The sequence below is a fragment of the Aplysia californica genome, unplaced genomic scaffold (assembly GCF_000002075.1).
Source record: "Aplysia californica isolate F4 #8 unplaced genomic scaffold, AplCal3.0 scaffold00036, whole genome shotgun sequence".
NCBI classification, from domain to species: domain Eukaryota; kingdom Metazoa; phylum Mollusca; class Gastropoda; order Aplysiida; family Aplysiidae; genus Aplysia; species Aplysia californica.
In genome coordinates this window covers 300,466-317,760 of record NW_004797306.1, presented here as the reverse complement: position 1 = coordinate 317,760, position 17,295 = coordinate 300,466, and the positions used below count along the sequence as shown (strand labels likewise).

Below are 17,295 nucleotides of genomic sequence, written 5' to 3'. Positions count from 1 at the left end.
CTTTCGTTTTTCCAGAAGAAGAATAGGAATAGCACCTCCTTGCATGCGCAGATCGACTGCTGTTCATCAGCAGTTCGGGTACGTTCAGTGCAGAGTTTTAGTTTTTTTAAAATTTTAATGACTTCTCGTCTTTCATTCTAAAGTCAAATTAAACTAAGAAAACCATCTCCCTTTCCTCCGGAAGAGGTTTTTTGTCAGCGTAACCATTTTAAAAAAGCGTTCTTCCGAAATGTATCCCAAAACTTGTTAGGGCCTAGTTTCACTTTGATTTTTTAAAACTCAAGTAGGGTAACTCTGTTCGCAAAGAGTGCCCTTTTGTGAAGAGGGCGCCACCAAATTTTGAGGACACTTTTTTAATTGGCTCAAAGAAAGAAGTGGCCCATCTTGTTATGTACTATCTTTGGTTCAACTTAAAACTTATGTAAAATGTACCAATTTATCACAGTGAGAAGAAGCACTCATCACACTACCACTACTGACACAAGCTACACAGAGATACCACTGGGATTACACAAAGATAACACTGGGATTTTTGTAAAAATGACTGAAAATTTACTATGTTGCATTTACAATGAGAACGATCCTGTTCTTTTAAATGAAGGTAATGGAAATAACAGAAAAAAAAGAGAAAAAAAGGCATCCCTTGCAACGAAGTCGGTGCATGGCAAGGCAATATTGAATGGCAACATGTAGTGAGAAAACAGAGGAAATTACTGCTGAGAACCCTGTGAAGAAAGCAGGAGTGAAGTTTTATGAAATGCATATGTGAATGCCACACATGAAGAGAGGATTATTTATATTATTACAACCTGCGACATTCTAAATGCAGGGAAATAAGACTGTCACCAACTCCAGAAGTTCAATTCCTCTCAAGGAATATTCTTTTTTATTCCTTTTCATTGCTTAACTCACTGCTGACAGGCTATGTCAATAGCGGTAACCAAAAAGAAATGACATAACTAGTAACAAGCGTAATACGAAATAGTATTAAAAAATGACTAATGGTTCTGCATAGATTTATAGTAAACGTCATAATGCATCAAAGCCCAGCTTTACTTTTTGTTCAATTTTCAATTTCGCCCTTTTGAAGAAATTTTTTTTTTAAAACAGATACAGCTGAATTCGTGACACTGCCATTAGTTTGACTCTTTACACCAAGTGCTGCACAATGTGGTAATTGCAGCTTATAACGAGCAAAGAGTTTTATATTCAGGTTTTTTAAATAAAAGTTCTCAACTTTTTCTTTTTTATCTAAAAATCCCCCTCCCATTCCAATTAACTTGACACCATTTGGCTATTGACACAACATGATGCTAAGCAGGAGACATTAGGCATGCATCATGATCCATAAATTAGAAACAAAACACGATTTTCATAGCCAATTTAGAGATTTATTTCGAGAGATGTAAACCTCATTTGATCAAATACATGATAACAAACAACATAAAAAAAGCGACCAAAAAAGGTGACAACTTACTAGCATCCAAAGCATCATCAACGCCAATCTTCACCACAAATCTCTGAGCTCGTTTCGACTCCTCAAAGTCGAGCTGTTCAAGGAAAAAAAAAAGAAAATAACAAATTTGATTAATCTCCAGTCTTATGTTTCTCAAATACAACTTGTTTAGATCAACACAAAGAATAGAAAATAGAGAGGCAATATTTGACTTACTTTTGGACAAAGAATATAGATGTGCCAGAGGAAAATACTGCAGATGGAAAATTTAAAAAGTATGTACCATAAGAACATTTTGCAGAAAAAATGCAACCTTTTCAAGGACTACAAAGCAAAGAAAAGGAAGAAGAAAAAAGACAGGCAGGCAGGCAGGCAGGCAGGCAGGCAGGCAGGCAGGCAGACAGACAGACAGACAGACAGACAGACAGACAGACAGACAGACAGACAGACAGACAGACAGACAGACAGACAGACAGACAGACAGACAGACAATAAGAGAGAGAGAATAGAAGAGAGAGGGAGGAGAGAGAGGGAGGAGAAAGAGAGGGGGAGAGAGAGCTGGAGAGGGAGAGAGAGAAACAGAGAAAGAAAGAGAAGGACAAAAAGAAAGAGAGTGTGTGTTTGGGTGGGGGGGTTCTGAGAATGAGAGGAGGGGAGAGAAAAAGGGAGAGAAACTGAAATAGAGAAGAGGAGGGAAATAAAAAACAATCAGAGATTCGGAGGGCAACAGTAAATAAGAGAGAACTCACAGTGCGGAACACAAGGTTGGCGCATCTGTGAAGGTCATCTGTGAAGGTCGCGCTGATCTGGTCAATGGAAAAAGCCAAACACATCCCTTGAAGAAGAATGCTTTCAAACAAGAATGCCAGACATTCTATATCTAATCTACATTAACATTCACTTAACATAAGTTAACACATTTTTTGGTTCCTTTTCACAAATCATACAGTCAAACCTGCTCTAACTGCCACCTGTGCAAGACAATCACCTGTTTAAATGACCACTTCACAATCCCTTGCTAGTGTTTTAAAAAATAATATTCTAATGACACTGTCCAAGACGTCCATCTGCCCGAGACAACCACTTTTCTCCCCGACAGTCGGTGGCTGTCTCTGATGATTTCAAATTTATTTCATGAGAACTAAAAATATTCCAATCCTAGCGACAGGTACACTTCTTCTTAGAGAACAGCCGTGGTCCTAACTGATCTGACAGCCACATGTTGGCTGCTCACTAAGCTGCTGAATGTGTCGCCTCCTCTCAGTCTTGGCAAACACTATTAGCAACCACTTATGAGGCATGCTGTTTCAACCCAGTATGTCAGGCCCATCCCAGGCAGTGTGGGATACTACATTCCAGCAGGCAGACAGCGATGCTCGAAAAAATAATTCCACTATGGGAAACAAATTCATTTCTTTGCAGAACAAGGCAGCCAGCCTAACCATAAAATCAACAAATGCTATTTAGTACACCTTACCTTACGGAAAATCTCCACAGTCTGCACTTGGGACCGGCAGATATCTCCAATGTACACTGCATGGTAGAGTGTCTGCACAAGAATAAACTTTCCTTAGAATTTATATAAAGTTGCTTTTGTTCCAGTGGTGTGGAGGCTTTCATCCTCAGATCCACTATCATGAAGTGATTGATTATTACAGTTTTATGCATATTGTAAAGTTATTCAAAAGGTCGAACCTCCAAACTTAAGGTCTATCTTTTATAGCTCTGAGCAAAAAGAGGGGGAAAGCCTTGAAAATTTCATAAGCAACCTAAGTTCCAACAGTCTAGTAGAGGATTCAAACTAGGGTCATTCACATCATAGACCAGTGTGAGTCTACCAAATAGAGTAAACAATACAACCATAAAAGTTGCAGGCCTGTTTGAACAGAAGGTTAAACTAGGTATACTTCAATTGGTTCAAGAAGCCATCTCCATGCCTGTTCTTGTCTTTTTTATGTGCTCTATCATACTCTATGTTACTTCAATATACATTAACAATCAAAGAAAACCTACAATTTGCCCCATTCTTCTCAGCTTTTTCCCCACCCCTGATCCCAAGCAGAAAAAATTACACACCCAGTCTTCTCTAATGTTCATGGAAATCTCTGATGTATCATATTATTATGCTTGTTTAATACAATAAGTTGAGGTTAAAACAGAGAAGCCCCAAGAGAAATATCTGTTTTTTAAAAACACTATTAGCTAATTAGCAAGCCACAAAATAATCGCACCAAATGATTATCAGTTCACAACAGTATACACACCTTCGAGAGAGCAATCCAGTCCCCAATGGTGGCCTTAGCCTTTGACATCCTCACAAGGACATTCTACAGGAAAAGTACAGAAAACAGAAAAAAAATGACCAAACGATTAATTGTAACTTGTGTGTAACATTTTGGTCTTACTATTTCATACTAGCTAAAAACGTACCAATATATTGCAAGTGCAGGTAAATGTCCTTATACAAACACAGTTATGATTACTCCAAAATGTTCTTTGATCGGTCATGCTCATAAGGATGAACTTTGACCACCAAGAACTTCACAATTTGCTCATACATTTTTAAAAGCACTTCTATTTTACAACAGCTGAAAATATAACAATCAATTGGAAAGATGGGTGAATTTCTATTGAAACAAATGTAATCCTAATAAAAACCAACATTCTTCACATACACCTCATCCTTACAGACATGCATCTGAACACATAAACACAACATTTCTGTAGCTGAATTTCTGTGGTATATTTCGATTTCATAAATGCTAATCATTTTATCGAAGGGGCAGGCGAAAGTCTTATCCGACAAATACAACTAAAATGGCTCCATAAAAATCTCTAGAATTCTATGTTATTGCTAAATCAAAAAAAAACAAGCATTAAATGCGAAAAATGACCAGAAATAATAATTTTTAAAATGGTCTAAACAGCAACCAGGAAACGTATGCAGAGAACTCTGCAAAAAGAAAAAAGAAGACCATTTATTGCTCCAGAATCATACTTACAGGAATAAACTTTACATGCTTTAGACATCCATGAAGGCAGGAAACAACTTCCAAGTTTCTCGGAGTAAGGAAAAAAGATACTGCATCATGTCGCTGTCGTAAAAGGGCTGCATTTTTTATAGGCCTCAGAAACCAATGTCTGCAAACAAAACAATAGAAAAAAAATAGGGAAAATTTACATTTGTGAGGCAGTGTGGTGAAATCAAGTGCTCGTCAAAATAATGAAATCGATGAAACTGGCTTTTTTCCGCAGGTCTGGGAATTTTTATCAAATTTTTCTTTTTTAGTTCAACATCTTTCATACCCATTAAAAAACATACTTATGTGTGGTTTTTACTGAAAATCATTGATTAAAGGCATTAAAGATGTAAATTTTCAGTTTCCACGGACTCTCAAGCTAAGGAAATAACGCATTTGTGGCGGCCATTTTCTCGATAATTTTACCTCTGAAACTAGGCGATCCCCTCCTCCCTCAATTGCCAATATCTTGACTTTTATCCAAGATAAATGGAGATTTTCGCCATCAAAAGCAAGGCAATTGGACAGGCTTTAAGAGATACCATGACTCCATGTGACCCAAAGTTTACAAGGGCCTGATTCCACCGCGTTGTGACACATCTGAACTTCTTTTAATAAAGCGATATTCCTAGTCTGACAGCCAACAATGTCAGTATGGTGATTATTTTATATACATATATCTAAGAGACAAAGAGAGTAAAAACTGGTTTGTGATTATTGTTGAGTGTACTGAACATTTTATATAAAGATTATCAGCTCTTCTAGTCCATAGATCTTTAACTAAAATGGATTTTATGTCTCACATTCTTATTCCGGTATATTTCTATTCCATTTAAATGTAAAGAGAAGGCACATAAGACTTCTTGTCTTTGCAACTTTTCAGCAGAGTTGACTATTTTTTTGATCTAGTAAAATTCTTGATAAACCCCCATTTGTCCCCTTCAAGTCAGACGTTTGCAAAAAGTAACTCTCTTTTACTGTTCTCAGTACCAAATAATAAGGCAAAAGTTAAACCACTTTACTGCCTTACGAATATAGATAAAAGTTTCACTGTTACACAAATTTCCAAAGCTTCTAATAAAGAAACCCGTAATTTTCATTTTCAGTAAAATACATGTAATTAAGATAAAACACCATGAACATAAATGCACAGGCGAGATTATCCCTTCCAAAGTGGTAAAAGATAACAATAAAAGTACATATCCAGTATATGCTAATTTTATGGGGAAATATATCTCTTCAACAATTTCCTTTACTCAGAAGTATATGCCCCGGGGCGGTGCTACTGACTGAAGTGTCTTCAGGCCATTCCCAAAGGGGGGACATTAATATGTTCTTATTCACCGTAGAATTGTAAATTGTAAATGAGCTGATTCATCAATGTCACGCTCATTACTGTGCCTGAACTGAAACAGAGAACTGCTGCTTTTTCTTTCCTAATCCTTACTGTCGTCATTTTCCTCTACTTCTTTTGTATGTTTGTCACACTCTTGTGACCCGTTATTTCCGGGGTGCCTCGAAAGTCGATATAGACTTTGTGCTATGGAAGCTAGAGAGGTGAGCAGAGTAAGCCTGATTCCCTGTAAGGACTTCTCTGTTGACATCCACCCCTTGGCGCTCATATGACCTTATGCAGTTGTGAGCGTCGTAAAACCTGTACTAAAACTAAACTAACTCAGGAGTATTCTCGTTACTAGTCCAGTAACGTTAATCCATCTAAAACATTGTAAACTCCCAGATGAAACATGGGATGAAAGATCTGTCCCGCATCAAAACATGATACTGTCTGTGCTGTACTGGTCTACATTTGATAACCCGGTATGATGATGAATAAGACAAGTGTCTGCCAGAAAACACCAAGCGCAGTAAGGGCAAGAAAATATCAACATTTTGCCCCCTAATTCATCACTAAGTGTCATAAAAGATACTGCATGCATACCTTCACATTTTTTTTTCATCTTAGAACACAAGGAGTGGATTTTCAAACTGAATTTTTGGCAATAGAATAAGAACAGAAAGTCAAAAGCAAAACAATACAGAAACATCATCAATGTAACCAAAAACCATCAAATCAGTTACCGCAGCCTGCGAGTTCCATTTGCAGATTTGCATCTGTTAAGTATGCCTGAGAGACAGTAAAGCCAAAACCATCAGCATTTGACACAAGAAGATTCTCATGGTGAGAGAAGTATCAACAGTATCAGAAACAAATATACTTGTACCGGGAAAGCTTATTTTACAAGAGACAGAAAACAACTGTCCACAAATTTGTTATTTTACTCATCATCTATTGGGATTTTTCTAACTTTTTATGAAATGTACTTTAGCTTCAAAGGGTAAATTACGTATAGGTCAACACATGAAGGAAAGCCTTAATTTTCCATTATAAGACGAAATAAAATAAATTGGGGAAATTTTGAGACGTGTCCACTGTATGCCCAGCTACATCGATATATTCTTGGTATCAAAAATCAAGAAAGAGCTATTCCGGCTCCCTGTACAGATTCAAACATCAGACTCCCGCATAGCAGATCACGTTAGCAAACTACGTGTCAAAAAAGACAATATAATATCCTCTCAAGTCGAAAAAAAGGAGACATTAATTTGTAGAATTTCTATGTCAGTTTGATGTAGAAGACCTAAAACAGACATTTATATAGTTGACAATTACCTCCCTTCCTTTAAGATTCTGTGACAGACCAGACTTAGTGACGGTTAAGTATAAATACCACCCACCCCCCGCTCCCCGACCCCACTCCGATCAATTTCAAACTTCTTGACCAAGTGCACAACCTCAAGGCCAAGGAAGGTTTTACTTTACTTCTGTCTTGGTGACAAACTTGAAGCCTCAACCTAAAAACCAGTCAAGCCTTGATAACAGGAACTTGTTGTGACGGTATTGTCTGGTTTGAGTCTGCAATGGTGCGAGAAAGTCATGTTGCACTAAAAATATGTTTAGCGTGACAAAAAACGCACAACTTTGAAAACAAAGTACACAACTTGCTGTCCAAGACTGTATCCATTAACTACTGAGGGGGCAGGCACATTAAAGGCATCTGTAGTCTATAGAGCACTTCACCAGCACACATAGGACATGACTTTGATTCCTTAACAGGGAAGATATATTTTGGAGGACCTCCATTTTTCTGCCAAGAGGAACCCTAAACAGCCCTAGTCGACCCCAAAAGACAGAAATGATGCAGAATGTTTCCTTAAATATCTAAAGAGTGTTTAGGGTATCATAATGAACCATCACAGCAAAACACTGAGCTTCCTCAAATAAAACAGAAAACCATGGAAACTTGTCCTAACCAGCTCTGGTTGCCCCAAGAGGCAGGGAAGAAGCAGATCATCTCCTATGTCTTAACATCTTAATCTAAATATAGTGTTGACGTGGTCTCACAAATTTCACAACTAACACTGACATCCCCTACAATCATGGAAAACACTAGATGGTGTTCACTTGCAAATGTCTTGAGAGATGAGGCAACAAGTGAACAGAGACACAACAAGAGAAATCCCCCCCACTCACCAAACAAGCTGAGTCCTTCCTTACTCCCACTGGCCCCCAGTTTGAAGGCAGATGGGTGAAGCTCTTTGTGAAAAATGTTGAGGGCCGTGTATGTCAGCATATCTATCTGGACCTGGTCTTCCCTATACAGAGCAGCATAAACAACAGAGTAATAACAGCAGAAGTCTAGAAATCCATGTCAGTATGCACTAACAACAACTGATATCCAAGGAACCCCTATCATTCAAGATAAATATACAAAAACACTTGATTGCAACATTCTTCCCCCCACCCCCCGCCCACACACACACACACACACACACACACACACACACACACACACACACACACACACACACACACACTCACAAACACAAATTGAGTGATGATATACTAATTTGAAAAGAAACTATGCCTCTCATACATCAGAATATATTTCTTCAGTGTTACGCATGTGTACAGTTGTCATTTGTAATCGCAATGTTTTACACCTGAATCAAAACAATTTACGAAATGTAAGAGGCAGGCTGCTCCAACCCTGCTTGTCAGGGCCAACCCATGCTGAAAAAGATCCAGCATACACATGGGGGATATTTGAAAAATAACTTCCCCACTTAGATTGAACTCACATTTCTCCAGGCCACATCATACAACCAAACTGGAACACCACAGACGAATGAGCAAAATTTTAAAGCCAATTTTCTTAATAAAAGAAACAAATTATTTTAGTTGCCAGTACACAAAAAGTAGTGCAGTACATGTATATCTTTTGAATTACTAAAGATATTGAAAAAGTTAGGCAAACTTTTTTTTACATTTAATTTTGCCCAAGAGAATATTCCTATCCCCAAAACACATAGTGAGCTTGTTTTCAATTCACACACAAATAACAGTTCATATTCTTTCAAGAAAAAAGTCCATAGGGGTGACAGTCAGTGGGTTTGTAAAATGCAGGGAAAATTGAGTGAGCTGAAACACACATGGGACTGCTTTCTATGAGACGAGTCGAAATGAGTTAAAGTAGGTGAAATTGAAACTAATAATTCAACAAAACTTTTGGTGTTAACAACTTTGCATAGTTTGAACCTCTTGAAAGTACAGGTAACTACACTTCTAATTGATTAAACCATGCATGAGGTGAAGGAGAAAAATAAATCTGCTTCAAAGAATAATTTTCAGAAAAAGTATGACCTACTCACACATGAATATTCTATACGCAATAAATAGAAAAATATACAAACACATGCCTACAAACACAATCTTGGAATCTTTCGACTACTTCGTATAGGCTTCCACCATACAGTGGCAGTGGGTAATGGAGGGCTCACGGGCTTGAGCCCCCCTCCCCCCCCCCCCTCAACTCTATCCCAAAGCAAATGAAAATAACCAAATAAGCAGTTGAAACTGTTATGATCGCACGCAATGAACACACAGGAATCAACTTGATGGCTTGCTCGTTTATCCAATCACTATTGTCACCGCTAACAACTATAGTAACCTAATAGCCAATCAAATGTCTTTAGCGCTCAGCAAAGGACGAGCCCATTCCCACTGACCTCCTTAATGAAACCCCTCTTGTAAAAGGTAGAAGACATGAAAAAAATAACACTGCACAGGGGGCTCACGCTCTCCTGGCCCTGACAATGGGCTGAAAGTTTACGACACACTTTCTCCAAGTGACACAGTTACCTATGCACCCATTGAGCCTTTGTTAGGTGCGTTCTACTTTCTGCAAATACATGGCCTAATCCAGCTCATAAATGCTATAATATGTTTGGAGTGCTGTGTGTACATGTCTGTGTGTGTACCACTGAGATTTAACTGTTATTAATTACATCAAACCACTTTTGAGGCAACTTTTTAATCAGATAACAATTAATTAGAGAAATTTGGAGGACTAACGGCCTCGTCCTCATCATCCAGAGGAATTTAACGCACAAAAAAGAGATGGAAAATAAAGGTGACTCTTCTCGTTTGAATGGTTCTCAAAATGCTGTGGCTTGCCGTGAGTATAGAAAAACCATCACTGTTTTGTTCTTATTCCTTGATTTTTAGTGGTAAAGAAGTGGAAGCAACCTAAGCCCCGCCCAAAATTTGGTTCACCCACCACCACTGCCACCACATGACATTTTGAAAAGTGATGTATGACAGAGACTTGCACTGAGCAGTCAGTTTACTATCAGCCTAGTGTCCATACCGGGGACTACTGCTCCACCATCAAAAACATACACTGAGACAAGTAAGACCATAAATCATAAATCTCGCCTATAAAAAGCAAAGTATAACACACACACACACACACATACACACAAACACACACACTCACTCACTCTCACTCACACACAAACACACACACACACACACACACACACAAACGCACACACACACACCCCTTCTTTTCCCCATCTTCGCCAATCACAACAATCACAACATCACAACCCACTATTTCCTGTTCCTGTAACACAAAGCTGAAACCCCACTATGACTTCCACAGTGACCCCAGATTTTGAGCACAAGATCAAGCAGTTTGAAATAGGTGGCAGAAATATTTTGGTTTCACCATTTCAACAACAGCAACAATTATTAAATGACTGCATCAGGGCGACTCACAAGGAGAAGACTTTAAAGCCCAGCACAGGCACCCGAGTGGAGGCATCTTCTAGCTCCACACCAACTCTCATCTTTTCCAGGTGTCTTAGCAGGCCCCCAACACAGCGCACCTGAAATCACAAAAAGAGAACACAGAGAGGACTGAAATCTGTAGCAGGCTCATTAGTCTAGAGAGGTAGTTAGGCTCTCAGACTCACAACTGAAAGGTCGTGGGTTCAAATCCCGTCAGGGGCCCGACATTGTGTCCTTGGGAAAGACACTTTACACAAATTTTCCTCTCTCCACCCAGGTGGGAATGGGTATCCAGCTATAGACAGTAAAAGACCATGTCAGTTTGTTACTGTTTGAGCGCTTATTCAGCTGCTTGCACTGTATGCTTCCCATGAAGCTGAGAATGTTTCTGAGTGTTCTATGGTCTTCTTGGGTAATAATATATTGTAAAGCGCATGCAGCTCGCTGTCGAGCTGGGATATATGCTATACAAAAGCTATTTATCATTTATTATTATTATTACCTCTCATGCCAGAGCACTTGGTGTGATCCTGAGTTCATGTATTCAGTTTTCACTAAATAACCACCTTTACAAAATAACCAAAGAAGTAATCAGTGGTATCTTCCTTCATTGCGATATAACTGCCAGAATGGAAAAGGGGCCCTACATCTGGGGCAGAAAAACAGCCTTCTATGTAAAAACCAAATGTGTTGTGGGTAGAAGAGCCTCCAGTCAATTACATCGGGGACCAAGTGGGAGAATGTAAAAGAAGAGTTTTAGATTTAGAATGTGCATTCTTGAGAAATTTGTTTATTCTTAAAGAACACATTTTTTAAATTAGCTTAACATCAGGTCTGGTAATATTTGATCCAAATTAAAAGAGCACGATCTTTTTAGCGTGCCAAAGTTCATGTTTTTAAAAGTTGTACATTATCTTCATGACTTCACGTTGGTAAACATAAACATTTCCTTCTCCGATCAAAGCCACTGGTGCAATTTTTAGAGGTAGACATAATTTTAGCATTTCAAACAGACAACAGTGAGGAACGTAATATTATTTTAATATAAAATACATTTAGCGATGTCATCAATAGCCTCCTATATATCATGCATTGAAAAGTGGTTTACAATTTCATGAGATCATACATCAAAGCAGAGACGGAGGCCTATCGTCGCAATGAATGGGGCACCAATGGACGAACATGCAGGTGGTTGGTGGGTGCTCTAGTGTGGTTTACTCCTTTCCTGTCAAACATCTATTGTCTTTATGTTACTCGCTAGTAACACCTCTAATCTTTGGCACTTATATGATCTTATTGTGTTACAAGTATCGTAAAACTCTTACCAAACTAAGGATCATGGAGATAGGTGACGGTGATCTGCACTTGATAGTGCAACTATTTATTTTAAGGTTTAAACTTGCAGACAAAAGTAACTACTACCCTTCTTTGCACCAAACACATGCCTTAGCATGCAGGGCGTATCTAGTAGTCCACCTACAGGAGCTAAGGTGCATTGGTACAAGACCTCAAAAGTTGGAAAAAAACCAAAGGGGGACCCAAAAAATAATAAATTTTTACAATATCAAAATTTGCTTGGCACAGAGAAATCTTACATGAGCAACGATTGTTCCTGTAACAAACAAACAAGTCAGAATATGATACTTGTCTTAATGTTGACAACAAAAGTCTGGGGTAAAAAATTCACTTTTGAGGTAATTTTTTTAAGTTCATTCAAATGATTTGAACTTTAGTATGATAGAGCGCAGGATTCTTTCAACCCTTACCATGTTCACACTGTCCAGTGGAATAAGAGATGAAAAGTGGATACGCCTCTCTTCATCAGTGAAGTGTCCAGGTACTGATGGCAGAGACATGCCAATGATCCGTCGTTTGCTCACCTCGTAGTCTGTTAAATGTACACAATAAAAAAATTAAGCTTTCATCAAAGATGGTACATGCATACAAGGTTCAATATACAGCACTTTTGTTCAGATTTGGGAGAAAATACAAGCAGACTGCAAAGATTTTTTACAACTTCAAACAAGCCATACACAATTTACAAGACATATTTAACTTACACTTCCATAAATATTTTACAAGTAAAAGTAAAGTAATCGATATAAATATTCTGCTTGTGTTAAAGAGAAGCACATCCACACAACAATCATTTATAGCTAAGGAAAAAGCAAGAAAGATAGACAGACAGACCAATACAAGGAGAACACAGATGTAGGAATAATAGAGCAGTAGAATCCTCCAACCACTCACACAAATATTTAGCTACACTTTATCAAAAAAAGAAAAAAGTGAGACTTATACAAAGAAAAAATGAGAAGTTAAAGGGCACAGATAAGAAAACACACAAAGAGACTTACTGAAGTCTGACCTCGGTAGAAACTGTATCCTGTATGCTTCTCCATTTGAACCAGGACTTGTAGAATTCATATCAGTGGCTTCAGAAAAAGAAGGATTTAAACAGATATTAAAAGAAAAATATCAATTAACATATAACTCTAAAAATGTATCAATGAAGAAAGCATTTTTTGTTGTGTCGGGTCAAAATTTATTTTTTAACAAGATAGAAGGGAACTACACTTAATATTTCTGGCAGCATGAGACACAGAAAAAACTGATATACAGTCAAACAAAAAAAAAGAAAGAAAGAAAGATATACTTATTTTGTAAGGTCCTCAGATGGAATATAGAATACTGAGTTCGTTATTTTTGTCCATCATGTATCCATGTTATTCATCACAGCTTCATATTTCACACATGACAATAACACTTAATAAAGAATCACTGGGGTAAAGCATGCCTGTATTTTACAGGACTCTGAATTATAAATACACTGGGTAGGAGAGACGTCAGAGTGGGCAAAGTTTCATTTATATTATTAAGGCCTTATACTTACTTTATGAAAATATAAGCTAATCCTATGTTCTACTTCTATATATATGTGTCTACCTACTTTTTGTCTCAACTAACAGTAACTTTCAAGGAATCTCTGAAGCAAAAATTTTAAATTTTAGCAAGATATAGTCCCATTGCTGATGAATATCAGCTCACTCTGCTCCAATCTCGGCTACTAGCCTTTACAACATTAAGCAGGTTAATGCGAACAGCACCTGTGACCCACCGATAACAGGAACATAGCTTTTAGTAGTATTTTTGATGCAATGGTGAAGGGAACAAGGGCTTTGATGCTACCATTGACTTGAATTATAATATCCTAGACTGGGCACAGTCATGGCCACCGCTCAATAATTATTCTCTATAAAAATTTCCCTGCACTGGTATGCAGAATGGACACTCCAATAAAGGGCAAAACACTGGTCACACTTGTCAAGCGCGCTTGCAACTTTCCTCTCCTTTCCCGTAATTTGAATCCAAATAGAGTCAAACGGTGCACTTCAATGGGAAACAGAATTACATCAGGACTACCCTGTCTTGGATATTACAAAACAAGTCTAAGGATGCTTCAAAACAAGAGATGTCTTATATGGCAAATTCAATATCTACCTGTACCTATCTTTTTTTAAATACAGGTCAGTAATCACCCATGTCCTAAAGGGGCAAATATCAATATCTATCTGTACCTCTGTACCTATTTTTTTAATGCAGGTCAGTAATCGCGAGTCCTGAATTGAACTGACAACAATCACTGAAGGCTGGATCTGCTGCAACACTGTGAACATAAGTAAAATACATATTATTTTTTAAATCGTTGTGCCACATGTTTAAATATAATTATAATATTTACATATTTGGGATTTTCTTTAAAAATTACAACTTGTGACTTTTTGGTAGAAGACACTGAGCCAAAGATCAACAGATCAACAAAATGATGATAACACTGGACTGACAAAAACCCAAACCACTCAGAAAAACTTCTAGAAAAGAAGACCGCAATACTTTTAAATTAGCAGAGCACTATAATTTATGATACAAACAGTTTTCAAAGAAAATCAATATTTCTAAAAATCAAATTATTGCCTATGGCTAACTTTTATTTTAAAAATGTCCATGCCTGGTGGTTTTACCACAACGAAAGATTTTGTTCTTAAGTTGTTGCTTCACTGACTAGGCATTTCACGTCTACAAACATTCTACAATGGAAATTAGACATTTGAAACTGCTCTATGGGCGGAATATAACTCCCCACCAGCAGTTTCAAACGAGAAAGGTAATAAGTTACACCCAATCATGATTGCCATGAGAAAAAATTTGAAGTTCAGTTAAAATGCATCATGTATCACGAAGTAATCCCATGACAACATATCGACTGTTCAGTGTTAGACTCTGCAATATGCCATAATGGAAAGTGACGTAAGACAGAATCTTACACTGAGCAAGCCATATGAGATAAATCAATACAGTGAGCACAACAATTATAATACATTTTTGAAATAGCAGTGCATCTTAAAATACAAAATGTGCAACGTGTTAACGTTTTCTGTAAAAATCAACCTTAATATTCGACAGAGAAAAAAAAATATACCATTACTCCTGATTTATCAGCTTCACCTTACTCTAGCATTAAAAGCCAGTAGACCACTAAAAAATACTCTCAGAAGATGAAAATTAACATACAGTGTTTGATGAGAGAAAAATCATCTGTTTCTCTGACATCAGGCAAGACATAAATTTGGACATTTGTCAAGTCATAATGAGCTACAGCAAGATGACCACTGTGCCACACGATGCTCATGTACACCTGCAAAACATAAAAACAGTCAACAGAAATACTGGACCTTACCAACACATACATGATACATGTACTGTGACACACTGCTGACTGAAGATGTAAACAAGAAATAAAAAAGCCTATATATGAGTCCTCTTTTTCATAAATATTTTCATTTACATCCATCGTCGAACAGGCTCTACTAATCTACTATCCAAGATAATAAGCTGTACAAACGACCACTTCCCACTTCCCCTTTTGCATTTTTACTATTATAATGACATTGAATTTTTTTCTTTGATCTCACAGATTAACCTTTACTGAATAACTTAATTCAAAGAGCAATAGATTTAACCATCCAACCTTTCAGGACTTCTCACATATATATCTCATGAAAAGTGCCTCAGGAGGCTACTATTCCGTCTTCGTTCAGTCACCTGCATGCTTCTAAATAATTTATAAATCAAACACCCCACAATAAAAGCTTGTGGCTTCGCACAGAGACAAGAAGGGCATAATATGTTTGCCAGTAGCAGTTAACTAGGCCTTATAGCCATTTCGTGCAATTATGGGTCCCTGAGCAGTGGGACTATACATTGTCAGAATAACAAGGTATAGACATGGCGTAAACAGGAGAGGGGGTAAAAGATACCAAATTGTTATAACAATGGAACAAATTGAATCACAAGCTACCTCTGAACTCATAGAAACATCTGACAAATTCTGTCTCCTTTCCTCTGCCTCTTCTGCTTCATCAACAGCACTACATCCACTGATCCTGGCATCATGACTGAATTCTCTGTTCTTGAAGGGATGACTGATATGAACCTGATTACTCATTGCTGGAAATGTCATTTCCTTCTCATGAGGTCTGATCTCTGAAGTGAGGAGAAAATTTTTAAAAATTCAGTTGAGGTTTTCCTTCTCACTCTCAGTCTCTCCATCTGTTGCTGGTCTGTCTTTATTCGTTGGTCTGTCCGTCCCTCTCTCTTTCTCTGGCAAACATAAGAAAATTTGTTCACACACACACACACATACACACACACACACACACACACACACGCACGCACACACACACACAGACACACATGCACACTCAGATGTGAACACACACACAAAGAGTTCCCAGTTCTTTTTCCAGTTTGTGCAATTTATTTAACTATGTGCACTGCATTTTTTTTTCTCCATAGGTAGCCTACTTAAATAATTAGTAGGCCTACATAAAAAGATTTTTCTTCCACCATAAGGCCTACTGATTTTATTTAAATCTAGGAGTCCAAAAACCTAAAGAAATTTTACAGGTAAAAGTATGTGGTATGAATTTAAAAGGCAGTGTTTTCGAGAAACTCATAAACACAGAAGCCTTAATAGTCATGAAAGGCCATCACCCATGGTGATATTCAGAGCACACTTAAATGAAATAAAAGACTAATTAAAAAAGTCAATAGTAAAATATAGCAGACCATAGATGTATCACCCCCCCCCACACAAAAAAAACATTAAAAGAAGAAGAAGCACTTGGTTAACATGTCCGAAAATTTGAGCTTACTCCCAAGAACTAGAGAATAAATGTCAAATATTACACTTTTTAGGGGGTTTCATTCAACACATTCAGTGCTATTCACCAAGATATACAGTGGAACTCGGATTCAACAAGGTCGTCGGGCCTGACCTAAAATCTCGTTGAATCCGAGTGTTCGTTTTAGCAAACACGAGGTTTTGTGTAGATAATTACAGGCACTGAGCAAGTAATGTATAAAAAGAGAAGTCACAAGTAGTGCCTGAAATGTCTGCATATTATGAGCTGTGTAAAAAAAGACAGATTCGTTCAAATACACATGCCTGTGTCGTCTCGATTGTTTACCCACAAGTTGTGTTGCTGTGTAGAGCCTAGCATATGGCCAACTTTTGATTCCATAGACCAGCGCAATTCACTACGTAGATCTACGTCAAGACTAGCTTATTACTTATTATTGTAATAATAATCAGTTGCCGAGGGGGAAAAAAGACTCACGTTCAA

The 17,295-nt window shown here is 37.7% G+C and overlaps 1 protein-coding gene across 1 annotated transcript in view; it reads right to left on the bottom strand.

Annotated features, from left to right (window-relative positions):
• Positions 1-17,295, bottom strand: part of LOC101853368 (mutS protein homolog 5) — a 36,954-nt gene that overhangs the window by 18,103 nt on the left and 1,556 nt on the right. The window contains exons 2-14 of the mRNA XM_035973914.1: positions 15,969-16,153; positions 15,182-15,305; positions 14,196-14,276; positions 12,967-13,044; positions 12,376-12,497; positions 10,598-10,707; positions 8,009-8,130; positions 6,556-6,601; positions 4,459-4,597; positions 3,721-3,783; positions 2,934-3,005; positions 2,206-2,262; positions 1,478-1,550 (exon numbers count right to left, since the gene is read on the bottom strand). Of these exons, the coding sequence (XP_035829807.1) occupies positions 1,478-1,550; positions 2,206-2,262; positions 2,934-3,005; positions 3,721-3,783; positions 4,459-4,597; positions 6,556-6,601; positions 8,009-8,130; positions 10,598-10,707; positions 12,376-12,497; positions 12,967-13,044; positions 14,196-14,276; positions 15,182-15,305; positions 15,969-16,130 (1,249 nt within the window). The 5' untranslated portion in view covers positions 16,131-16,153. The remainder of the gene's footprint in view (positions 1-1,477; positions 1,551-2,205; positions 2,263-2,933; positions 3,006-3,720; positions 3,784-4,458; positions 4,598-6,555; positions 6,602-8,008; positions 8,131-10,597; positions 10,708-12,375; positions 12,498-12,966; positions 13,045-14,195; positions 14,277-15,181; positions 15,306-15,968; positions 16,154-17,295) is intronic.